This window comes from Anguilla rostrata, chromosome 6 (assembly GCF_018555375.3).
Source record: "Anguilla rostrata isolate EN2019 chromosome 6, ASM1855537v3, whole genome shotgun sequence".
NCBI lineage: Eukaryota > Metazoa > Chordata > Actinopteri > Anguilliformes > Anguillidae > Anguilla > Anguilla rostrata.
This window is the reverse complement of record NC_057938.1, coordinates 53,396,927-53,421,960: the sequence shown is the minus strand read 5'-3', so window position 1 is coordinate 53,421,960 and position 25,034 is coordinate 53,396,927. Positions and strand designations below refer to the sequence as shown.

General features: G+C 53.9%; 1 protein-coding gene across 1 annotated transcript in view; it reads left to right on the top strand.

Annotated features, from left to right (window-relative positions):
- LOC135258055 (nesprin-1-like) overlaps positions 1-25,034 on the top strand; it is a 161,438-nt gene that overhangs the window by 40,515 nt on the left and 95,889 nt on the right. The window contains exons 28-55 of the mRNA XM_064341253.1: positions 96-260; positions 838-1,005; positions 2,118-2,294; positions 2,558-2,698; positions 3,165-3,325; positions 3,815-3,965; positions 4,372-4,599; positions 4,966-5,064; positions 5,765-5,952; positions 7,312-7,435; positions 7,914-8,080; positions 8,384-8,537; positions 9,185-9,816; positions 10,177-10,356; positions 11,405-11,555; positions 12,036-12,194; positions 12,989-13,171; positions 13,624-13,725; positions 13,856-14,059; positions 14,353-14,560; positions 16,393-16,505; positions 16,652-16,857; positions 17,033-17,188; positions 17,547-17,838; positions 18,286-18,458; positions 20,505-20,814; positions 21,384-21,548; positions 23,188-23,544. Of these exons, the coding sequence (XP_064197323.1) occupies positions 96-260; positions 838-1,005; positions 2,118-2,294; positions 2,558-2,698; positions 3,165-3,325; positions 3,815-3,965; positions 4,372-4,599; positions 4,966-5,064; positions 5,765-5,952; positions 7,312-7,435; positions 7,914-8,080; positions 8,384-8,537; positions 9,185-9,816; positions 10,177-10,356; positions 11,405-11,555; positions 12,036-12,194; positions 12,989-13,171; positions 13,624-13,725; positions 13,856-14,059; positions 14,353-14,560; positions 16,393-16,505; positions 16,652-16,857; positions 17,033-17,188; positions 17,547-17,838; positions 18,286-18,458; positions 20,505-20,814; positions 21,384-21,548; positions 23,188-23,544 (5,514 nt within the window). The remainder of the gene's footprint in view (positions 1-95; positions 261-837; positions 1,006-2,117; positions 2,295-2,557; positions 2,699-3,164; positions 3,326-3,814; positions 3,966-4,371; positions 4,600-4,965; positions 5,065-5,764; positions 5,953-7,311; positions 7,436-7,913; positions 8,081-8,383; positions 8,538-9,184; positions 9,817-10,176; positions 10,357-11,404; positions 11,556-12,035; positions 12,195-12,988; positions 13,172-13,623; positions 13,726-13,855; positions 14,060-14,352; positions 14,561-16,392; positions 16,506-16,651; positions 16,858-17,032; positions 17,189-17,546; positions 17,839-18,285; positions 18,459-20,504; positions 20,815-21,383; positions 21,549-23,187; positions 23,545-25,034) is intronic.

Here is a 25,034-nt window from a genome sequence, read left to right as displayed (position 1 = left end):
CACGCACTCTCACACACACTCTCTCTCTCTCTTTCTCTCTCTCTCTCTCACACACACATACACTCACACTCTCTCTCTCTCCCCCTCTCTCTCAGGAGCTTCGGCGGGACGCGGAGGAGCAGGAGGGTAACCTGGGATGGCTGAAGGCCCGTTTGGCCGCCCTGATCGAGGTGTGCACCGACGGCGAGGCCAAGAAGCAGGGAGCGGCCCTCACCAAACTCTCCGCCGACTTCAAAGCCCTCATCTCCTCTCTGACTGAGGTAAACCCCTCATCTCCTCCCTGTCTGAGGTAAAACCCCTCATCTCCTCCCTGTCTGAGGTAAAACCCCTCATCTCCTCCCTGTCTGAGGTAAACCCCTCATCTCCTCCCTGTCTGAGGTAAACCCCCTCATCTCCTCCCTGTCTGAGGTAAACCCCTCATCTCCTCCCTGTCTGAGGTAAACCCCCTCATCTCCTCCCTGTCTGAGGTAAACCCCCTCATCTCCTCCCTGTCTGAGGTAAAACCCCTCATCTCCTCCCTGTCTGAGGTAAACCCCTCATCTCCCCCCTGTCTGAGGTAAAACCCCTCATCTCCTCCCTGTCTGAGGTAAATCCAGGGCCTGTGGTGTCTCCTCAATGGTAGAAAAGAGTATAACTCTGCTCTTATAGGTCGCCAAAGCCAGTATGGGCCCTAGTACCGAGGCCCATGTATTGCAAAATATACACACATATGATCCAGTGATGGGGTGCACCAAGGACCCTTTCCGTGCCCGGGAAAACCTTGCATTATGCAGTGCTGCCGCCCAGCGTTCGGTGTGCATGACCTCGCTCTGCTCTCCTTCCCCACCCCCCCCCCAGTCGGAGAAGGTGGTGTCGGCGGTGGGGGACTGCGTGCAGTTCCGGGGGGAGGTGCGGAGCACGCTGGAGGAGCTGCTCCAGGGCCAGCAGGAGGCGGAGGCGGAGGCCCGCAGGATCCTGGACACTGAGAGCGTGAGGGAGGCCCAGCAGCTCTTCCTCATCTACCAGGTAGGGGGCGCCACCCGTGAGCTCCCTTCCCCTCGAGTCTCAACTCTCACCTTCTTTAACCCTTTGAGTTTTTTTTAGAATGGTTTTTTTTTTTTCAACATTCTAAATCCGTGTTCTAGAACTCCATTGCTTTCGACTACCGGTAGTGTCTGTTACATCAGCATTAGAATGTACAGCTAAGAACATTTTAATAAAATGGAGTACGATTACACATCCTCTCTGCACTTTCAGAAAGCTGATGAAATATCATTCTAACCAAACGCCACGTGCTCACTTTTCTTCTGAATAGTTAATGGTGCGTTGACGAACGTCAACACATAAAAATAGATATGGAGGATGGCTACACTCTTGTATGCAGTTTTTTACAATCTTATAAGAAAAAATTGTTCTTTTTTATCAGCATATAAAAATGACGGCCTCCTTTATTTCTGATTCTAACGTAATCTAACATGCTACATGTAGCCACAGGACAGAGACGGGCCTGTTGTGTAGTACAATCCGGCAGTACAATACACACGGACGTGCAATAAAAAAAGAAAAAAAAATTAAGATCCTGCCTTCAGGCCACGGCCCAGTTTTTACATCCGCTCACCAGTGGCCTCTGCTCATGTTTTATTCGGCTGCATTAGGAACACAAAGGCCCCACGTTTGGATCTGAGCTGTATAAATAGTAAGGAAGAGATGTGGTATCCCGCTGGGTAGATGGATAAGGCTTGTAATGGTGTTTGCGCTTGTGGTCCCCGTCCTGCTCTGTGTGTGAACCCATGGCAACGTGGGGGCGTACGGACACACGCAGGCACATACGGATGTGCTGCAGGCACATTACGCACAGGTTATGGACACGTTACAGACACGTCACTGAGATATTACAGACACATTACGGACTCATTGTGGACACGTTACGGATATGTTATAGACATGCTACAGACACATTACAGACTCATTGCAAACCCATTACAGACATGTTACAGACACATTACAGACATATTAAGGACACGTTACAGACACGTTACAGATGTTACGGATGCATCTCATTTGGGCCTATCCCATTGATAATCCCGCGTGGAATGGGGGATTGTGGGATGTTGACTCCATGCCCTGCGTCCCCACAGCAACAGCTGAAGCACCTGCGGGCGAAGAGGAAGGAGGCGGAGCTGCAGATTTCGCGGGGGCAGCAGCTGCAGGTGGAGGGGGTGCTGAGCTCCTCCCTTCAGCCGGACCTGCAGAAGCTGGAGGAGACGCTCGGCAAGATGGACCAGACCACCGAGGCGCAGGAGCGGGGTCTGCAGGTGCGCCATCCCAGCCCACCCATGCCACCTTTAACACAAATCCCCCCTCTCCTTATCGAGGAGTGGTATAGCCCAGATGCACCACCTTTTAAGACAAATCCCCCCTCTCCTGTTAGTGGGGTGGTATAGCCCACCCACACCACCTTTAACATAAATCACCCCTCTCGTGTGTGTGTGTGTGTGTGTGTGTGCGCGCGTGTGTGTGTGTGCGTGCGTGCGTGTGTGTGTATGCCTGTGTGTGTGTGTGTGTGTCACACCCTCAGGCGACCCTGGATGCATGGCAGCAGTTTGAGAGCGAGCGGGAGCAGCTGCAGGAGTTTGTGGGCAAGGCCGGCTCTGCCCTGGAGAGGGAGCTCACCTTCAGCAGCCTGGAGAGCCTGACTACAGAGCTGCAGCAGGCCCGGGTGAGTCCAGCTGCACCCCGGAGAAACAGCCCCTAAAAACGCACGCAACTGCGCAAAGGCCTGGAGGAGAAATAATACCTAACTTACCTTTGTGTCTGTTTGTTTTTGTGTGTCTGCATTTGGGTGTGTGTGTGTGTGTGTGTGTGTGTGTTTATGCATGTGTCTGCGTTCGTGTGTGTGTGTGTCTCTGTGTGTGTGTGTGTGTGTGTGTGTCTGCATGTGTCTGTGTATGTTTTTGTGTGTCTGTGTGTGTGTGCGTCTGTGTGTGTCTGTGTCTGTGTCTGTGTATGTTTTTGTGTGTCTGTGTCTGTGTGTGTGTGTGCGTGTGCATCTGTGTGTCTGTGTGTGTCTGGTCTGCGTGTGTTTGTGCTGTGGTTCGTGTCTGTGTGTCTGTGTGTCTGTGTCTGGGTGTGTGTGTGTGCGCATCTGTGTGTCTGTGTGTGTCTGTGTCTGCGTCTGCGTGCAGGAGCTGAGCAGGCAGAGCGAGCTGCAGGCTGCGCAGGTGGACGTCCTCCTGAAGAGGGCAGCAGAGATCCAGCTGGGCCCGAAGAACCAGGCTGAGCTCCAGCAGCAGGCCCGGTCCCTCAGCGAGCAGGCCCAGCGCGTGGGGGAGGGGCTAAAGAAAGAGTAATGAGCCCCAAACGCTCGCTTAACCCCCCCGTTTGGCGCTTATTCCTGTGTTTTCATTGGTCCAGCCCAGCCAGCGAGCACCTCTGTTGGGCCGGCGGTAGTTTCATACAAACAAGCTCTACAGTGGTACTCTAGCAGTAGAACCATCACACAAGCATGCACACGCTCACGCACAAACACTCATACACACACACACACACACACACAGCTGATTCTTATCTCCACTGCCTCCAATAGCAGACCGCTGTAGTGCCGATTAGCAGCCTGTCAGTCTAACAGTGGTACCTGGGTGCTGGGATTGCTTCTCTCTCAATCCCAGCATTCATCGTATTGGAAATGCTAGCCGTAGGGTCTGTCACTGGTTCTATTTCTTTATCCAAGGGCCTTTCATCTGTCTTCTCTCATGACTAAAGAGCTTGTTTAATGACAAAACTCCCCTCCTCTCTCTCTCTCTCTCTCTCTCTCTCTCTCTCTCTCTCTCTCCAGCGTTAAGCAGCTGGAGACGATGAAAGCTCAGTGGGAGAGGTTCGGGAGCGACTTCGAGGACTTCTCCTCCTGGATCTCTGAGAAGGAGAAGGTTCTAGATTCATTGAGCACCTCCTCCAACCCCCTGGAGTCCCAGATCAACACTGTGAAGGTACAGACCTCACTGCTACACACTGGAGTAAGGCTATAGTAAGACTACTGTAACACTACAGTAAAACTACAGTAAGGCTATAGTAAAACTACTGTAACACTACAGTAAAACTACAGTAAGGCTATAGTAAAACTACTGTAATACTACAGTAAAACTACAGTACGTCTACAGTAAGACTATAGTAGTTATACAGTAAGACTGCAGTGAGACTATAGTAAGACTACACCTGTCATTACGACCCTCCAGGACTGGAGTTTGGCTCCCCTGCCTTTCATTAATCCTTAATGTACAGTCCATTTATTCTGCGTTGTCAAAAAACAAAAATAAAATTCCTCACAATCCAGAAACGTTGGATTTGTTTTGCGCGTCCTTTTCGAACCGTGGGTCTCTGGTTCCTTTGCGGCAGGCTGTGGGGGCGGAGCTCGAGGAGCGGGTGTCGGTCCTGCCCCGCCTGGAGGCGGAGTCTCAGGCGCTGGGGCAGTTTGTGTCGTCGGGGGAGGCGGCGCGGATCAAGGCGCGGCTGACGCAGATCGGACGGTACTGGGAGGAGCTGCGGGAGAGCGCGGAGCAGCTGGGGGGGCAGCTGCAGGAGAGCGCCTCCCACCTGCACAGGTTCAACAGCGGCCTGGGACAGGTGCGCGCAAACCGCCACTTAGAACGTCATTCCCGGCACTCACATCCCTGAGGACACTCGCATTCACCTGAGGGCACATCACATTCACCTGAGGCACATCACATCACCGAGGGACAATCACATTCACCTGAGGGGCATCACTCAGGGACACATCACATTCACCTGAGGACACGTCACATTCACCTGAGGGGACACATCGCATTCACCTGAGAGGACACATCACATTCACCTGAGAGGACACATCACATTCACCTGAGAGGACACATCACATTCACCTGAGAGGACACGTCACATTCACCTGAGAGGACACGTCACATTCATTGTTGGTTGATTTTTTTTTTTTTTTGTGATTGATTTTTTGGCCAGGTGAAAACAACAATGGACGAGCTCAAAGACAAGCTGGACAGCCCTGTCACCTCTTGTACATCATCATCAGAGACCTACAGAGCCCTCCAGAGCCATATGGTGAGGAAATGTGTCAGGGCTCTCTACAAATAGAGTCACAGAAATTTTGAACATGAACGGGGCCCTTTGTTGTTTGTGTAACTGTGGTCTTAGATAAAGACTTATGGTGTGTGTGTGTAACGCACGTGTGTGTGTGTGTGTGTGTGTGTGTGTATAACACACGTATACCCCCCCTCCCCAGGATGTGACCCAGGCTCTGTGTGTGTATGCGTGTATGTGTATAACGTGTATGTATCTCCCTCCCCAGGATGTGACCCAGGCTCTGTGTGTGTGTGCGTGTATGTGTATAACGTGTATGTATCTCCCTCCCCAGGATGTGACCCAGGCTCTGTGTGTGTGTGCGTGTATGTGTATAACGTGTATGTATCTCCCTCCCCAGGATGTGACCCAGGCTCTGTGTGTGTGTGCGTGTATGTGTATAACGTGTATGTATCTCCCTCCCCAGGATGTGACCCAGGCTCTGTGTGGCGTGGTAAGTGCCCCAGGAGTGACTCAGGCTCTGTGTGTGTATGCGTGTATGTGTATAACGTGTGTGTGTATCCCCCCCCCCCACCCCCAGGATGTGACCAGGCTGTGGTGTGTGGTGTGTGTGTGTATAACGTGTGTATATCCACCCCCCCAGGATGTGACGCAGGCCCTGGAGCAGCTGAAGGCCCGGCTGCAGGCTCTGTGTGTGTAACGTGTGTGTATCTCCCCCCAGGATGTGACCCAGGCTCTGGAGCAGCTGAAGGCCCGGCTGCAGGCCCTGTCTGCGGGGCTGCGCAGGCTGGGGGACCGGGCCCAGCCGGAGAGAGAGGTGGCCGAGCTGCAGCAGGGGTACGAGGGCGCCCTGCGCCTGGCCAAGGAGAAGCAGGCCCGGCTGGAGAACCTGCTGTCCCTCTGGCAGAGGTCAGACCCCCCACCCCCTCCAAATAATACTTGCTTTCATGGCAGAGAGTTCAGTGTAAAATCAGCTCTGTGCAGAGTATTTTTAATGGAGTGCACTGGGACACTGTTAGCCTCCTATGAATTGTGTTGAATGGAGTTAATTTAGCGCTGAGCTGTTTGCTCTGTTTTTACACTTTTAAGGGATGCATGTGCATGAGAGACAGAGAAAAATGAGAGGGAAAGAGAGCACGACAGAGGGGGATAGAGACAGGGAGAGAAGGAGGGAGGGAGTGAATGAGAGAGGGAGAGAGTGGAGAGAGCGAGTGAGAGGGAGAGTGAAAGAGAGAAGCTCATTTTAACACATTTAGATGCTCGCGCTCGTGAGAGAGAGAGAGATAAAGTGAGAGAGAGAGAGAGAGAGGGGGCCACAGTCCTCTCTCACTCGCGGTCGGGATGAAGTGCTGGATTAAGAGCAGTGCTGAGTGCTGTGGAGAGATAGGACCGGCCCCCTTTGTGTCCGGCCCCCCCCCCCCACCACCACCCCGAACCCCCCCCCCCCCACCGCGGCCCGTCGCCTAGCGCCCGATGCGCACGGATACGAAGGGCACTCTTCAGCTCATCCTGCCACACGCCACCTCAGCTCGGTCTCAGGCTTAACTCCGCCTCCACCATCATCTTCCTCACGTAGAAAGCTGTGTGTGTGTGTGTGTGTGTGTGTGTGTGTGTGTGTGTGTGTGTGTGTGTGTGTGTGTGTGTGTGTGTGTGTGTGTGTGTGTGTGTGTGTGTGTGTGTGTGTGTGTGTGTGTGTGTGTGTGTGTGTGTGTGTGTGTATGTCTTTGTGTGAGTGTGTGTGTATGTATGTGTCTTTGTGTGAGTGTTAGAGTGTGTGTGTGTGCGTGCGTGTGTATTTTCTACATGTTAGGTGTGTTTGAATAGGTCTACATATGATGTGAATGTGTGCGTGTGCGCATGTGCGTGTGTGTGTGTTTGTTGCGTGCTGTGTGGTGTGGTGTGTGTGTGGTGCTGTGTGTGTGTGTCGTGTGTTGTGTTGTCGTGTTCTTGTGTGTGCGTGTGTGTGTGTGTGTGTTCTGGGTGTGTGTGTGTGTTCTGGGTGTGATAACCTCAAATCTGCTGAGTGTGTAAAATTGACCACCATGTGAAAAGAAGGTTCTTAATAACATTTTTATTTGATTTTTTTTTTTTTTTGAAATTACATGTGTGTGCTCAGTGCCGTATGGGCTCAAGGCCGGCCTCTGTGCGGTTTCTATAGATACGGTGAATGATTGGCATGTGGTAATCCTCCCGCGGTGTCTGGGACGGGACGCGGGGGTTTAATTGTGACCCGTTCTCCTGAAAGAGCGCGTCTCCTGTGTGCTTCAGATACGAGAGGGAGCGCTCCGGCTTCCAGGCCTGGATAGAGAGGTGCGAGTCTCTGTGCTGCTCGGAGTCCCAGTGCCTCTCTGCAGATAAAACCAAGCTGCAGTCCGAGCTGCAGGCTGTTCAGGTAATGTTAAAAAAATGCAAGGTTGCACTTATTTTTTTATTAAAACCCTTTGAAGTAGGGTTTTTGGAATGTTTTTTTAAAAGTCAGTGTTCTGGAACTCCAATGCTTTCTGTTACCAGTAGTGATTGTGACATCAGCATTAGAATGTTCAGTTGAGAACATTCTAATCACATATTTTTCATCTTACACCCCTAAAGGGTTAAAAACTATGCACATTTCCAATCTTTCCCCAATCTGGATCTGATGTCTTTCTGTGTACATAATGGTACTACACATAGCTCTGATTCGCTATCTCGTTGTTAATATTAATGAGAGGGTGTGGCCAAAGACATAAAATCCATTTATAGCAATATTAGGCAGTGGAACCTCCTGTAAGCAACTAGTAATGATAACGAGAGGAACACAGCAAAGCTGAACATCTGTGCACTATAGAGTATCTTTGCGCTATATAGAGTAACTTTACCCCTGTCCTGTTCAGGACCTGCAATCTGAAGTGCCATCGCATGAGTCCATGTACCAGGGCCTGGCCAGTCTGGGGGTGTCCCTGCACCCCACGGCGTCTGAGGAGACGGTGAAGGAGCTCACGGACGAGCTCCAGCAGCTGGAGAGGAGGTGGGGAGCCCAGAAGGAGGCCATACCTCACAGGTGAGCGTGACGGACAGGAGGTCAGCCTCGTGGTCCTCGTTAAAGAATCAGTTCACAGATGTGCCCTGTCTCACGTTTATATCTCACAGAATCACTGTTTCTGTCTCATTGTTGATCCCTCAAAGTATGTGTTGATTGTGGTTGTCATGGTTCTGTAATCTTGATTGTGGTTGTGGTTTGAGTTGATTTGGGGGTTGATGTTCTGTGACATTTGATTGGTGGTTGTATGGTTCTGGTAATGTTTGATTGGTGGTTGTACAGTTCTGGTGACCGTATGATTGGTTCCTTTTCCCTGTCACTCAGGATTGAGAAGCTGCAGGCCCACATATCCCAGGTGGAGAAGTTTGACGAGGCCTTGCTGCAGGTGTCCCAGTGGAGCCAGGACTTCCTGGACGAGCTGCAGGCCAACTCCCTCGTGGACATCACGGACCTGCAGGCGGCCGACGCCCACATTAAGGTGCGGTCACATGATCGTTATCAGCTGCGTTATGCAAATCGGCCATCTGTGCGTGTTTATCTAGTGCTATTTTTACACTGAGGGTTCTACTATGCTTTGTGAATGCCACGAAACTCCAGTATCTAATAAAAACCCTCATGTGATGAACCCATAATGGGGTGTTGTTAAATGGAAAATATAAACAGGTTTTCCTGTTCTTGAGAATTAATTTAAATTTTCAATTTCAGTTAATTTTTGTCCCCTGTAGTGTCTGGTCTTTATATAAAGAACTACTGTGTTCTATTATGCTGAAACCTTACACTACAAGGGACATTCAATAAAAATGAAAGAGATAATATTTTTTGAAATTATTTTCACTCCAGCATGTCTTTGTCATCCAAGACACTTACATTAGGTAAAAAAATAAATAAATAAAAAAAGTAAATATTTTTTCTGCTGGGTGTGAGGAAGTTACTGTGATCTTGTATAAAATCACAAGACCAGGTCAAAACCTAGTGTATGGCTGGACCAGCCGACCAATGGTGTGACTGCATCACTCACTCAGCCACTCAGTCACAGACATTCGCGTTTGTAGGGCTGGCCCCGCTGTTGCGGTCCAGCCAATGAAGCGTGCGCTGTGGCTGACGGTTCGCCCCCCCCCCCCCCAGGAGAGGACGGCGCTGCTGCAGACGCAGGCGGGGGCGCAGGAGAGCCTGCAGCGGCGGGCCGACGCCCTGTGCGCCGCCTGCGACCCGGCGGACCTGCAGCTGCTGCAGGGGCGGCGCGAGGACTGCCTGCAGCCCTTCCTGGAGGCCCGGCGGCTGGCCCAGCGGCGGGCCGACGCCCTGGAGCGGCTGGCCGCCTTCCTGCGGACGCGGGCCGCCGCCCGCCAGGTCCTGGAGGGCCTGCGCCGGACGGTGGAAGGCTCCGGAAGCTGGGACCGGGGCCGGGCCGAGGCGCTGCGGCGGGAGCTGGAGGGGGCGGCGGTGCCGGACGTGGGGCGGCTGGAGGCGCAGGCGGCGGGGCTGGACGGCCAGCTGAGCAAGGCGCACTACCACCTGTGCGAGGGCGGGGCCGAGCGGCGCGCCTCCTGCCGGGCGCTGGCCGACGCCCTGGCCGCCGCCCTGGAGGAGGTGCAGAGCGCGCTGGGCACCCGGCAGAGCGAGGCGGAGGCGCTGGGCCAGCTCTGGGCCTCCTTCCGCCAGCGCAAGGAGCAGCTGCTCCGCGGCGTGGAGGACGTGGAGGAGAAGGCCTCCCAGCAGGGCCTGAGGGAGCCCAGCCTGCCCGCCCTGCAGCACAGGTACCTGGGATATCCCCCCCAAAACCTTACAGGGGGGCTGAGTCTGTTTCAGGGTTTCATACACAGGGTTGCCATTGGTATTTTGGCTCAAATAGACTAAATACATCTACCAAGCAAATAATAAAAAATTTAAAATGATAATTTAACGAACATTATAACATTTGTTCAATTTACTTGGAATAATAATAGTAAGCAATTTACCAGACTCTACATGTATTTAATTCATTTTAAATAATAATAATACTACTAATGAAAATAATAGTAATGTAACAACGCGCTCCCCTTGCGTGATTGGTTAATAATAATAATAATGTATGTATTGTGATGTAATAATGCCCTCCCGTCTCCTGATTGGCCCAGGCTGCGGTTCTTCGCGCAGCTGGAGGACGAGCTGAACTCCTTCCAGCACGAGGAGCAGTGGCTGCGGGACCGCGGGCAGCAGCTGGCGCAGCGGGACGGCGAGCAGGCGGAGGAGGCGCTGCGCGAGATCGCCATGGTGACGTCCTCCTGGGACGCCACCAGGAGGCTCATCGCCGACAGGTGAGGGAGCCGTAACTGACTTCAGAGAGTAAAGAACCAATATGGCTGCTGGGTGGCTCACCCTGTTAAGGATTTTGAAGGTCAAAGTGGATTTAAATGGGATTTTTAAGTTGGGCAAACAGAATGAAGAGAGCGTTTTATGGCTAAAAAGCCGTGTTTCATTTGGCGTCGCCCTCTTTAGCTTATTCCCAGGGCCTTTGTCTGGAAACACGTGCATGAATAGGTTATAAATTGAACAATTATATATTGACACAAAATAAAGAATAAATGCATTTTTTTTGAAAGGCTTCTTGAATAAAAAAATTTAAATGCTGCTTTGAAGTGCCATTTAAATACAAAGCAAACCTGGAGCGCTCCAGATAATTTATTAATGGGACGAGGGTCGACACGGCTTTTGAAACGTGGGCGCGGTCGGGTCGTGTAATTTAAACGTCTGGCCTGCCGCAGTTTGAAAGCAGAGTGTTGAAAAGGAGCAGGAGGTGTGTGTGTGCGCCTGGAGACCTCTCTCTTCTGTCTGATGAGTTTGTACTCTGCTCGCTACGGTCTCGGGGTCTTTCCGTGTCTAATGGACCACGGGTTCGAATCGCTTTTGATTGTCCTCTGTGAATTTCACGCCTCGACGCTCTGCATTCAGTTTGGGGGAATCTCTGGCACTCCCACGGATTCGTGCGGAGTAATGCTGGTGGAATGTGAGTCTGCTGTCTGCCTCTCACCCCCCCCCCCCCTTCCTCCCTCTCTCTCTCCCTCTGTCTCCCTCTCCCTCCTCGTCTCTCTCCCTCCCTCACGCTCTCTCTCTCTCTCTCTCCCTCTCCAACAGTCCTGCCCTCCCTCTCTCTCCCTCTGTCTCTCTCTCTCCCTCCCTGGTTTTGGGAGCGGGACATTGTGGTGATGAGTATCAGTCCTGGGGGGGAGTAGGCGCTGTTTGGGTGTGGGTAGACTTTGGTTTCGGGAGCGAGACATTGCGATGATGAAGTATCAGTTTTGGGCTTCGGGAGCCAGTCGCCGCGGTAACGCGCTGGTGTTTCCCCCCCCCCCCCCCCCCCTGCAGTCAGGAGCAGTGCGGCGCGCTGGTGGAGCTGATGAGGGAGTACCAGAGCCTGCGCTCCAGCGTGCACGGCGTGGTGGACGCCGCAGAGACCGTCGCCGAGATCAAGACTGCCCCGAAGGACCAGGAGGACATCCGGAGGCTGCTGTCCCGGGTGAGACCCACGGTGTCCCCGCCCCGTACCCGTCCGTCATCCCAATACCACCTCAACCACCCCCCAGTACCCGTCCGTCATCCCAATACCACCTCAACCACCCCCCAGTACCTGTCCACAGCTTTCACTGCCAGCCTTGCACTTCAAATGAAAGCTTCTATTTTCATTTCACCAGGCCTCCAGGTTGGCTGACCGTGTTGATCGTTGTGCTGTCATTCCATTTTTTTAATTCTTCTCTTCAGTCTTAATAACAACAAATAAGTCTAATTTTCAGTCCCTTTGTGTACACAGCAGTAATTTCAAATCATATGGTAGTGATAACCCACTGCGGGAAACACTGTTGGGCCTGTTGGTTTTATCAGTCCTGTGATTACACTTTGTGAGCCTGCCCCCTGGTGGCAGAGGGCTGTTGTTACAGCCTCGTCGCGATTCCGACACTTTCGCTAAAAGCGTTCCGCGTGTTTGCGATGTCGTCGCCAGCACGAGGCGGCCAAGGTGGAGATGGTCGGAGGCCAGGAGCACCTGGACCAGTTCACCAGCAAAGGGAAGCACCTGCTGAATGAGCTGAAGAAGATTCCGGACTGTGAGACCCAGCTGATCCGGAAGGACATGGACGCCATCGTAGATCAGTGGCTTGACGTGAGTTCGCTGAGTCTGTCGATATAAACATCAGTGCTTCAAGTTCACATTTTCAAATACCTACTGAAGGTTTCTACGTACAGGTAGTGATGTGTATCTCCTTGGTAACTGGTTGGTGCTGTTCATGAATCAATCCTGCAAGGACTCTTATCTGATTTTTGAGTGCCTAGAATGTCCACCCAAACACCTTATCCGGGTTTAAATGTGATTAACCTCTTTGCTTCTTGTAGAGAAGTAAAGATAAAGTATCCTGTTCGATAGATGCATTGTAATGCATGTCAAACGGTAGTAACAAGCAAACATAATGAGGATGTTTTAAAGGAGGGCTCGGTGAACCCTTAAATATTTTCGTCACATTCTGCAGAAACAGAAGAACAAGTTTATTCCTCGAAGACCTCGTTTATTTGACAAAGAGTGCGATCGTAACACACTGTGTTCTCTTGTAACGGTTGCATTTAATGAAGATGGATGCGACAAAGAGAGGGAGACTTTTCTCATCTCTGAATTAGCTGCAGGATTGTTTTCAAAAGTTAGGAACAAAATGTTATTTTTTAAATTGTATTATAACAGCCAAATGATTGTCAACTTTTGTGTTCTCTTTTTTTAATCTTCTCCTCCTCCGGCTACTTTTGTTGGCTTTGCTGTACCTTTCAAGACTGTTAGCCGCTAGCCGCCAACGTTTGTCACGAACAGGAAAAACAGTTTGCTTGCTGATGTTCGCCTCGTTGAGATATGGGAAAGGTGTGCGTCTCCGTGACCCACCCTCTCCCCCTCTCCCCTCCCGCGGCCCGCAGGTCTCTGAGCGTCTGGAGGAGAACATCGAGCGCCTGCGCAAGGGCGCCGCCCTGTGGGAGGACGTGCGGAAGATGGACGAGGAGGTGGACGGCTGGGCCAGTGGCTCGGTGGCGGAGCTGAGCGAGAGCCTGAGCAACTTCAGCAGCGGCCAGAGGATGGAGGCGCGCCTCGCCCACTTCCAGGTGCGGGGCTTTTACCCACAATGCCTCTGGCTCTTCCCCTGGCTCCTCCCCCGGGCTCCTCCCACACCGCTCCGCGTGGCTCCTCCCCCAGGCTCCTCCCACACCGCTCCACGTGGCTCCTCCCCCAGGCTCCTCCCACACCGCTCCGCGTGCCTCCTCTCCTTTAAACTGAGCTTTCCTGTAAAATTGTCTCATTAATGTGCATGGACGAGGGCGATCTTATCGATTAACAGGCGCGCATTTTAAAGATTTTCTGAGCGTTCCTTACTGTTGGTGAGCACTGGTCTACTCTCACAGTATTTGTTTGGAGAGGGCCTACAGGCTCCATAAAGAGAAATATACTGAGTGAAGCACAGAACTTTGTTTTTCTGTGTGTGTCCCTGTAGAGGAGGCCCAGCTCTTGTGTTGCTCTGTGTTCACAGTATGTACCTGTCTTGTGTCCCTCTGTGCAGGTGGAGGTGGAGGCTAAGGAGGCTCAGCTGGAGGCCCTGCAGGTGAAAGTGTCCGAGCTGAAGCAGCTCACCCGAAACCCGGAGACGCCCACCGAGCTGCAGGTAGGCGGAGCTCTCCCTGCGTTCGTCGCCGTCGCCATGGTTACTGTGTCTCCCGCAGACTGTCCCAAGAGCCCGTGAGCTGCTTACCTCGGTGTTTTAGCGACCGCGCCTCTCTCTCCCTCTCTCCCAGGTTATGGAGGCGGACCTGAGGAAGAGGATCGGCCAGGCGCAGGAGATCTCCGAGCAGGCCCGGAGCACCCTCCAGGACTTCAGCTCCCAGAAGCAGCAGCTGGAGGACTTCATTTCCCAGATGACCCAGTGGCTGGGCAACGTGGAAGACTCCCTGGGGGCTCCGCCCCAGGGCTCCGACCTGGAGCACATCTGCAGGGTGAAGGTAGGCCCCGCCCACATTTACAGTTTCAGCCAATGGCATTCATAGCAAGCCCTAGAAAGACATAAAACCATAGAAATAACACCATAACCTGAATGAGTAATAACAATGCGCTTGTTAAGGGGTGGGGGCGGAAGAATTGGTATTTCTGTGCTATGGGGGTTGGTTCCCCTGTGCTATGGGGGGTTCTCCTGTGTTATGGGGGGAGTTCCCCTTTTTTTTTCGGGGTGGGAGAATGAGAATGACCCCTCCTGCGCTCTCGGGTAAACCTGCGCCCCCCCCCCCCCGTCCCGCAGGACATCCAGAAGGAGCTGCAGAACCAGGAGGGCGGCATCGACGCCACGCGCGAGAACCTGAGCGCCCTGTGCAGGAAGTACCCGTCCGAGGAGCTGGGGCGGCTGGGCGCGCGGCTCACCGACCTCATCAAGCGCAACGAGGCGGTGAGCCAGCGCTGCGCCCGCACCCTGGGCTCCCTGCAGGACGGCCTGCAGCAGCGCTTCAACGGTGAGGGCCCCCGAAACCGCCAACCCGTAACCGCCAACCGGGCGTCTCCGGGACAACCGCCACCCCTCTGTGTGTCTGTGTGTGCGTGCGTGTGTGTGTCTGACTGACTGTGTATCTGTGTGTCTGTCTTACTGTGTGTCTATCTGTCTGTGCCTGCCTGTGTGTGTGCGTGTGCGTGTGCGACTGACTGTGTATCTGTGTGTCTGTCTTACTGTGTGTCTATCTGTCTGTGTCCGACTGTGTGTGTGTGTGTCTGTCTTTGTGCCTGCCCGTGTGTGTGTGTGTGTGTCTGACTGTCTATCTGTCTGTGTCTGACTGTGTCTGTCTTTGTGCCTGCCTGTGTGTGTGTGTGTGTGTGTGTGTGTCTGTTTCTGACTGTGTGTCTGCCTGACTGCCTGTCACTCTCTGTATGTCTATCTGTCTTCCTGATTGCCTGCCTGCCTGTCTCTGTGTGTCTGTCTCTGTGTTTGACTGCCTCTCTATAAGTCTGTATGTCTGCCTGTCTGGCTGTCTGTTTGTCTGTCCATAGCAGGGGTCTGCAAAGCTGATCCTGGAGAGCCGCAGGACCTGCTGGTTGTTGCTTGTCTTGCTGGACTGTTGCTCTGCACTCGTCTGATCGATTGAATCATTTGATTTCTGACAGTTAACTCTGCCTCGCCTCGTTTCCTGGGTCTGGATTGGTTGCCGGTATCCCAGTTCCCAGCATTCATCATTGATGAGCGACAGGGCTGTCCATTTACTTCCAGCCGGGCTTTCGGTTGTACTGCATTCAAATGAAGATGCTTCCCCCCCCCCCCCCCCGCAGTAGTTGTTCAAATTCATGTTCCAGTTTTTTTCTAACTGACAATAGATTTATTACTTTTTCAGGTAAACCAGTTATTCTTTTCAGAGGACGCCTTGAGCAAAATTCTCGGATGACTTGTTTAACTCAAGGTGTATAATACAATTAAGGTGCTGGAATCTTTTACGTCATAGCCTGCTGTGTGCAGTCTAGTGCATTATGGGATTTGTGCTTCTTTTAGCTTACATTTCGTAGTCACTTCTCATAGATTTCCATTTCTATAGTCTGAGTGCTGTCCAGTGACTGTTAGCTGGAAAGACCTTAATTACTAGTCTCAGGCTACAGGGAGCTGTAAGCTTCAGTTTTAGGCCTCGATAAATTCAAATTTGTCTGTTATCAGATCGCTGGTCTTTGCCTTGTGTCAGTGTTGAGTGCGTGAAGCAGCAGATATCTGTTTTAAATGTCTGGTCTGGCAGAGGAGCCGTGTTCGGACGGGGGGGGGAGGGGGGGTGCATGGGCGTGTTATTGATGGAGATCCTGGTAAGTCCTCGCTCCGCGGCGTGGACGCAGGGAGACGGGGTCGGCTCAGCGAGGGCTTCCTGCCGACGCACGCGATTATTCGCCCGCTGCTGCCGCAACACCGTGGCGTTCAGGCCTACATTATTCTTTCGCTCGGTGGCCCCCCTCCCTCTCAGAAAGCCCCCCCCCCCCTCGCTCACCGTTGTTAGCGTCGCTCCGTTACCCATCAGTGCTGCCAGATATATCCCCGCGGCAGCGGAACTTCAGTACCTGTTGCCATGGCAGTGTCCCGCCGCAGAATTCCCCAGCTCCCCCCGCCCCGTTCGCTCTGTCACCTGTCCCCCCGGGGGCTGGTTCGGTCTTTAGCCGTTTCCACGCCAACCAGACTGACATTTCGCCTGGGAGACACACCCCTCTGCGGAGAGGGCGGATCGCGGTGCACTGAGCCTTCGCCGCCGCTGAACCTTTCCGTCTCTCTTTCTCTCTCATCTCTCCCTCCCATCTCGCTCTTTCTCTCTCTCTCTCGCTGCAGAGTTGGTGCAGCAGTTCCACGGCTGGCTCTCCAAGCTGAAGGAGGGGGTGAAGGGGTGTGCGGACCAATCCGGAGACACCGTCGTCATGGAGAACAAGCTTTGCAAGCTCAAGGTACAACGCCGCGTGACCGCAGCTCAGAATCCAACCTTTCTTTTTTCTTCTTTTTCTCCTTCTCTGCCTCTCTCTCCACTCCCTCTTTCTGCGTTTCCTGTGTTTTTAACTGCGGCCCGCGTGCCGTTCCTCCTCCCGTCCTGCAGGAGGCGCTGGAGCGGGTGGAGGAGGGCGAGACGCGGCTGACGCAGGTGTGCGAGGAGGGGGAGAAGCTGCTCCTGCACCTGCCCAAGGCCAGCGCGGGACAGGTGCAGCTGCAGCTCTCCTCCAGCCAGCAGGACTGGGACAGCTTCGTGGAGCAGTGCCGGCAGAACCAGCAGGACCTGGAGGAGAGCGCCGCCCTGCTGACCGGGTGAGGGACCACACCCTTTTTTTTATCGCTCATAATAACGTGCTTACTGTGTCCCTCTGTGTCTCAGCACAACATTGAACGTGTGACTTTGAGAACGCGTGTCCTGTGTCTTAACCGCACGTCCGATGCGGATCGTGGGACTGACCGGATGCCCTCTCCCGTCCCCGCCCGGTAGGTTCGAGGGCCGTCTGAAGAGGCTCAGCGCCTGGCTGGAGCAGATGGAGGCGAGCGCCAAGGCGGAGCTGAGGGCGGAGAGCAAGCAGCACATCCCGGAGAAGAAGGAGGAGCTGGAGAGGGTGGAGGAGTTCCACAAGGAGCTGCAGAAGGAGAGGTACCTGCTCACTTTAACCTTTATTTAGGCTCAGGGTTTTCAGCCAGGTTTAATCCAGGACCCCCCCCCCCCGCTAGGCTCACAGGCATCCAGGGACCCCCTGAATTTTATCATGCCACCTTCTTTTGGCAAGGCCGTTTGCCTGTGGGAGGCTATTTTGTGTAAAATGTCCAAATATGTCCTGAAATATTTTGTGAGGATAATCTAGATCCATGAACAGGGTTGGGCAGCCCTGAGCTGGAGGTACCTGTGCCCCACATCCAAAATGGCATTACAGTAACCCTTTACTCTGAGCTGTACCTTTTAGAGCCACTAGAGGGCGCTGCTTGTGTCTCACGCCATCATTCCCCCTCCACAGAGACTCGTTCGAGCGGCTGTGCCAGGAGGCCCAGGGCCTGAGCGAGAGCGGGCGAGGGGACGGGGGCGAGGTTCGGGAGACGTCCCGGCTGCAGGGCAGGTACCACGCCCTTCTGAAGGACGCCAAGGACCGTCTGCGCGGCTGCCACGCCACACTGCAGGAGCACCAGGCCTTCGAGGAGACGCTGCAGGGCACCTGGGCCTGGCTGAAGGGCGTGCAGGAGCGCCTGGCCTCCCTCAAGAGCACCTCCGGCAGCAAGGAGGCGCTGGAGAAACGGCTGGCGCAAGTACAGGTCAGTGCCTCCGCTCCTCCACTCGCATCTATGGTAACAGTGCCTCCACTCGCAGTAGCAAAGTGGCATCTATGGTAATAGTGCCTCCACTCGCAGTAACAAAGTGGTATCTATGGTAGTAGTGCTGGTCAGTGCCTCTACTCCTCTATTTGCAGTAACTATGTAGCATCTAACATGTCGTAAGATCAGTATCTCACTCAAGGTACATTAAGTAGCATGTTATAACACACCAGCAGCCTCACTAACAATACCATTATTAATGTGTTATAACACATCAGCACCCTCACTAACCATTATTATCATGTTATAACAGTACACTCCAGTTACTTTCAGTATTTATGTATTTGTGCTGCTGGGTTGTTTCTGGATCATTGGCTTAGGGGCTAGTGTTGAAAGGTGAGAGGTGATTGGTCCCTAACACCCCCTCCCCCGCCCCCCCATGTGCAGGACATCCTGCTGATGAAGGGTGAGGGCGAGGTGAAGCTGAACATGGCGGTGGGGAAGGGTGAGCAGGCCCTGCGGAGCAGCAGGGAGGAGGGGCGCGAGGCGATCCGCTCGCAGCTGCAGAGCCTGAAGGACATGTGGGCCAACGTGCTGATGACCTCCATCAGCTGCCACAGGTACTGCGTGACCGCCATCCCATAATACCCACCAACACACCACGCACTCATTCCCTTACCCCTCACCTCACACAGGTACTGCATCCCCCCCAAAAACTCCTAAACCTGCCACAGGTACTGCGTGACCGCCATCCCATAATACCCGCCAACACACCACGCACTCATTCCCTTACCCCTCACCTAACACAGGTACTGCGTCCCCCCCACAAACCCCTAAACCTGCCAGAGGTACTGCGCCCCCCCACCTCACAATGCCTACCAACACACCATGCACTCACACCTCCACCCCTAACTGCTATAGGTACTGCTTCCCCCCCAGCACTCCACCCCCCATTCCCCAACACGTCCCGCACCCTGCACCTGTCACAGGTACTATGCCCCCTGTGAACCCCCAAACCTGCCACTGGTACTGCGCACCCCACACCCCCCCACATCATACCCCCAACACAGCCCACCCTGCACCTGCCTTAGGTATGGGCCCCTACCCACAATACCCTAAACGCACCATGCGCACACGCCCCCCACCCACTGCCACAGATAATGCGGCTTTTTTTAGAGGTGCTCTGTGCTGTTACAGACGCTTAAGAATGAATGTCCAAGGTTGCAAATCAGGTCGCAGGACAAACAGGACGAGACCCTGTGGTCTCTCACATCTGTGTGTTTCATCCTTATGAATATGTATTTGTTTTTTTGTTGGAATGCATCTGTTTGCCAAATGACAGCCGGGGTTTTGTGGCTGACAAGGTCGTTCTGATTGGCCAAGGCCTCCAGAGGCCTTGTGCGCCTGTTCCTGTGCCCGTCTGTCTGTCTGTCTGTCTATCTGTCCGTCCGCCTGTCTGCTTCTCTGTCGGTCTGTTTGTCAGTCAGTCAGTCAGTCCGTCCATCCATCTGTCTGTCTGTCTGACTCCTGTAGAAGGGTCAGACAGCACCGCTGAGTCTCTGAGCCGTCAGTGTGTCGTTAGCCAGCGTCTGCCCTGGGTCTCTCAGTCACTGAAGAAGGCAATGAACCGGCACGTTTCTGGAGAGCTCGGGAGGGGCTGTGGGGGGGGGGGGGTTTGGGGAGGGGTGCTGGGGGGGGGGGAGAGGGGCTTTTGGATCTCAGCCCAGAAGTCTTGTCTCTCTGACTGCTCTATTCTTTGATCAGATTGGGCCATTAGCTCTATCTCCTGCAGGTGGTACGGCTGTGCGCTCTCTCTCTCTCTCTCTCTCTCTCTCTCTCTCGCTCTCTCTCTCTCTCTCTGCCGCTGACACCGTAGTTTGAGCCGTTATTACTTTCGACTGAGCAAACGAGTAGCTTGGTCGAAATTGCTTGTTTTGGTCTTGGGGACATGGGTCTGTGTTTAAGTGACCTCCCTCCTAGAACCAGAAGAACACAATCAAGTGCCTTTTGTTGAGGTAAATGGAGAGTGAGGCCTGATGGGAAATGCAGTTCTTTTCTCTCTCGTGAACAGAAGGGCTGCATACAGAGCAGAGTGAAAGAGCGCGGGATTCGCGGAGGCGCGAAGCGGTAATTGGCTCTCCAGCAGGGCGCTGGAGTAGAGGCACTTTTCAATTTCGCCGCCGTTGGCGAGGGCACGGGGGGGGGGCCGGCGGCTGGCGGTGGGGGGGGGGCGAGCGCTGCCAGCAAGCTGGTCCGTTGATGAATAGGGCCTGTCACGAGCGAGCTGGGCCTCTTCCCACTTCTCCCTGACCCTCTTTGTCTTTGCACGCGTGTGCGCGTGTGTGAGCGTGTGTCTGTGTGTGTGTGTGTGAGTTACATAGGTGTCTGAATGTGTCTTATTGTGTGTGAATTTCCATGGGTGTTCTGGAATGTCTGATTGTCTGCTAAGCTATTTGTGTGTGCCTGTGTGGGTGTGATGGGAGGAGTGGTGTGTGCGTGTGCGCATGTGTGTTTGGAGGAGTGGTGTGTGCGTGTGTGTGCGTCTTTGTGCGTGTGCGCGTACGCGTGTGTGTGAGTGTGTGTGTGTGTGCATGGGTGTGTGTGTGCGTGTATGCGTGCGTGTGTCTCTCTCTCTCTCTGATAGCACCGTGCGTCTCCCCCTGCAGCCGGCTGGAGTGGACGGTGGCGCAGTGGAGCAGCTTCCAGGAGGGCGAGGGGCAGCTGCGGCAGTGGATGGAGTCGGTGGAGCAGGAGGTGGGGGCGCCCCACCCGCCCCAGCCGGGGCTGAAGGAGAAGGCCGCCCTGCTGGAGCGCTTCCGGGCCGTCCTGGCCGACGTGGAGGGCCACGCCCCCGCCCTGGCCCGCCTGACCGAGCGGGCCGCCGAGCTGCACGCCAAAACCGCCGACCCCGCCTTCAGCGAGGAGGCCCGGGCCGAGCTGCACACGCACTTCGCCGACATCGCCGCCGTCGTCAAGGTAACGCCTCGCGGGGGGGCGGGGGGGCGCGGGCGCGGTGGGGGGGTGACGTGGGGGAACGCTTGGGTGGTGTGAGAGCTTTACCACGGCGCTCAGATTTATCATTTTATCCGTCTGTTTATTTTAAGCAAATTGTTTTTAATGGGTGTCTTTGGTTCATACTGTGATTTTTAAATGGGATATAAAATGGGAGAATTGAATGATTGATTGATTGATTGATTGATTGCTTCACATAAGATAAAACGTTGCTATAATTTCTGCAGTGTGTCTGTTGCACTGGTCCTGCTGTGTTAATGAATGAAGTTTGTGTTTATGCATTTTGTAGAGATTTGGTCAATTTGTCAGCCATTTTGTTAATAAGGACCCTTATCTAGCTTCCTCTACTGTTGTGGAACTTATAAGGAAAAAAAACTTGACAACCCACCCAATCATAAACGGGGGTTACTTTACTATATAATACATACATAAACTATGGGGTTAACAAGTTTTCCCAGAGAAATGCCCAGAGACGATAGGCTCTCCCAACTGACCCGGGGGTCAGAGTTCACGGTCTCTGGCTCCGCCCACAGGGGAAGGTGAAGGCGATGGAGGACGTGGTGGACGAGCACGAGCGCTACCTGGAGGCGGCGCGGGACCTGACGGACTGGCTGGCGTCCGCCAGGGAGGAGCTGCAGCGCTGGGCGGACGCGACCGGAGACGCCGCGTCCCTCCAGAGGAAGCTCTCCAAAGTGCGGGTGAGCGCGCAGGAAGTCCCCCCCTTTTCTGAGCGCGCAGGGAACAGGGCTCGGCCTTGGGGTCAACGCCCACCCCACTGATCTTTCCCACGGCGCGCAGGAACTGCCGCTGTGTGGGCTATGCGTGGCAAATTGTGGTCACTCGCTCACTCACTCACTCACTCACTCATGGACGTTTAGTAGGACGCATGCGCAGGTGGCGCCGGCTAAAGTGTGTCTGCGGAAGTGAGTTGCGCCGTGGGTCTGGACAGTTGGCGGTCACGTGGTTATGTTAAAGATTTGTAGTAAACGCCTGGGGTGTGAAACTCCAGTCATCTCGAACTCCTGGAGGGCCTCAGACTCTGCTGGTTTTTGTGATTTTTTTCCCTTCGTTCAGCAGCCAGTTCTGGCTTAAATCGGTGACTTAAACTGAGCACTTTAGCGCAAGAACACGTCAACAACCAGAAGACACAGCGGCCCTCCTGGAGTTTGAGATGACTTATACTGTGTAACGTGTTTTTGATTGGCAAAGACGTATACTAAAAAATATTTCAGATATCGGCAATATAATATATTATTTGCATGTACTGTAATTATACAATCTGCAGTCTGCACATTAGGTTCGTATTTTACACATTAAATAAAAAAATAGTTGCGTATGTTTATGCAGTTAATTCTTCCTGATGTTAATAGCACTAATTGTGTACTCTTGAAAGCCCAAGGGTTTGGTTAATGCAACCAGTGTTTTTGTTACAGAAAGCTTTTGCTTTTCTTACGTGAGATGAAATGGCATCTTGGGCTTTTTTTTTAGGCACTTATCCGTAGATCCCTGGCTCATGAATGGACAAAAACCACGGACACAAAGTGCTTTTTGTTTGGTGTTTCCTCGGTCCTGAATGTGAGAGATTTGTAACCGAAGCGTATTTTCAGGGAGATGTACTTCAGTGCGGATGTATAATAAGCCCGTTATATTGCCGTGGCCTAATTGCCTGTCAGGTGATGGCGCTTCTCTACGCTCTCGCTGTAATCAGAATAAAGCCTGGCGGTGTCCAGGTTTCTCACACACACACACGCGCACACACACACACACACACACACACACACGCACAATAGCCGAAAATAATGCTCTGGTTAAATCCCCTCACTGTCTGTCAGCCTCTGTAAGTGTTTGTTTTTCACAGTCTCTGATCCTCCAATAACACATTTCCCTCCAGACCCTGAGAGAGGGAGGGAGGGAGAGAGCGAGTGCAAGAGAGGCAGAGAGAGAGTAGGAGAGAGAGTGAGAGGCTGACCGAGGGAGGTAGAGGGAGGGAGAGAGCGAGAGAGAGCGGGAAAGAGACAGAGAGAGAGAGAGAGGGGGAGAGAGGCAAGGAGAAACAGGGCGGGAGAGAGGGAAAGCGAGAGAGGGATAGTAAGAGAGAGAGTGGGAGTGAGAGGGAGGAGGAAGGAGGGAGGAGGCGGGCAAAGGGGGAGGCAGCGAGAGAGGGGGAAAAAAGGAAAGAAAAAAAAGGAAAAGGGAAGAAGCAGCCGTTGCTGCCGCTGCCGCCGCCGCCGCCGCCGACACGAACAACATTAGCGGAGCCTCTGCAGACGGCGGCAGTTACCGTAGCAACTTTTTTAAATTTTAATTTTTTTTGTTGGGGTGGGGGTGCGGCTGCAGGAGCTGATAGACTCTCGGCAGCGGGGCCAGGAGCGTCTGAGCCGGCTGCAGCGCAGCGCCGAGGCGGCGCGGGAGCGCACGGCGGCCGCCGGCTGCGAGCTGATGGACCGCGAGGAGGCGGGGCTGCGCGGCGCCTGGGAGCAGTGGGAGAGCGCCGCGCTGCGCGCCCGCAACGGCCTGGAGGGGGCGCTGTCGCAGATGGCCACGTCCGAGCGGGAGTTCGGCGGGCTGGCCGAGCGGCTGGAGGGCGACCTGCAGGAGCTGGGGGGCCGGCTGCGCGACTGTGGGCGCCAGCTCGCCCAGGCCGAGGGCAGGAACAGCTGCGAGGAGGCCGTCCAGGGCTGGCAGGTCGCTAAGGTAACGGCCCCCCGGGGGTCCCGTCCACGCACACCCCCCTCACTCTCCACTCACCGTCCGTAACCTCCCCGTCCCGTCCCGTCCCTCGCACGTGTTCGGGTCTGTTTATGATTTAACGTCTTGGAGAACGCGGCTCGGCGGGCGAGAGATGAGCGCGGACCGCGGAGTTCCGTAGCGGCGGGATTCGTTCCGCCCCGTCCCGCGCCGCGCGGGCTCAAACCCCAGCCCATCTGCTGCAGGAATTTGAAACACTTGTAGCTGTTTTGCTTTTTTTTTTTCTTTCTTTCTTCACTCTTTACTTGTTCGCTTCCGTGTTTTTTTTTTGTTTGTTTGTTTTTGTGCGTAAACAAGCGGGAGGACGGACGGAGGATGTGGCGCAGTTTCCGTTAAAAAACAAAAAAAGAAAAAAGAAAAACGCCTCCTGTTCTCGTTCTCTCTCTCTCTCTCTCTGTGGCACTCGCTGGCCCTGGTCTCCCCGCCCCCCACCCCCCCGCCCCCTCTGCCACTTCCTGGCTCCCCGGCTTGTTTACGTTCGCCGGGTGCGCTTGCGGACGCTTAATCTCGCGTGCAGCTGTCGGTGCTGGGCGGCCGGAGCGGCGGGAAGCGAGGGGAAGGGGGCTGGGGGGACTGGGGCGGGTTTGGGGGGGGGGGGGTGTGAGCTAGCGGGGGCTTGCGCTGCTGAAAAGGCCTTTATTAGGAAGTTATGACTCCTCGACTCCTCTGGATACAAAACGCCAGCCCTGATGTCCTCACACGGTGGCTCTATCCAGGCTGCTTTCTCTTGCGCTTGTAAAAGCCCAATTCCGTTAAGCGGAGACGTGCCACTGGCTGTGTGCCCTGCGTACGTCTAGCAGCAATGCTCACTGCAGCTTCTTACTGTTTTATCTTGTAATATTAAGACTATCATTGTGAGCATTTTGCTGTTTTATTTTGTAATATTAAGACCATCATGTTGGGCCTTTAGCTGTTTTTTTGTGGGGGTGCAGGGGCTGTGCAGGGGTGGAAGGGCTCTCTTAGGCCTCCCCCCTCCGAAGCACGGCCAACATTCTATGAGGGCGAGTCATGCTTTCCCCTGAAAAGGAGCAGTCTCACACGCTTATGAAATCTGGAGGAGCTCAGCTCTGTTCTCTCTGTGCATCGTGGTTACTGCGGCAACAGCAACAGTGCTCCCCCCTCTCCTCCTCATCTCAAACGTGTGTGTGTGTGTGTGTGTGTGCATGTGTTTGTGTGTGTGTGTGTGTGCATTTGTATGTATGTGTGTGTATATGCGTGTGTGTATGTATGCATGTGTGTGTGTGGGTGTGTATGTATGCGCGTGCATGTATGTGTATGTGTGTGTGTGTGTGTGTGTGCGCGCGCGTGTGTACATGCGTGTGCGTGTGTGTATGTATGCACGTGTGTGTGCATTTGTATGTATGCACGTGTGTGTGTGTGTGTGTGTATGTGTGTGTATATGCGTGTGTGTGCGTGTGTGTATGTGTGTGTATATG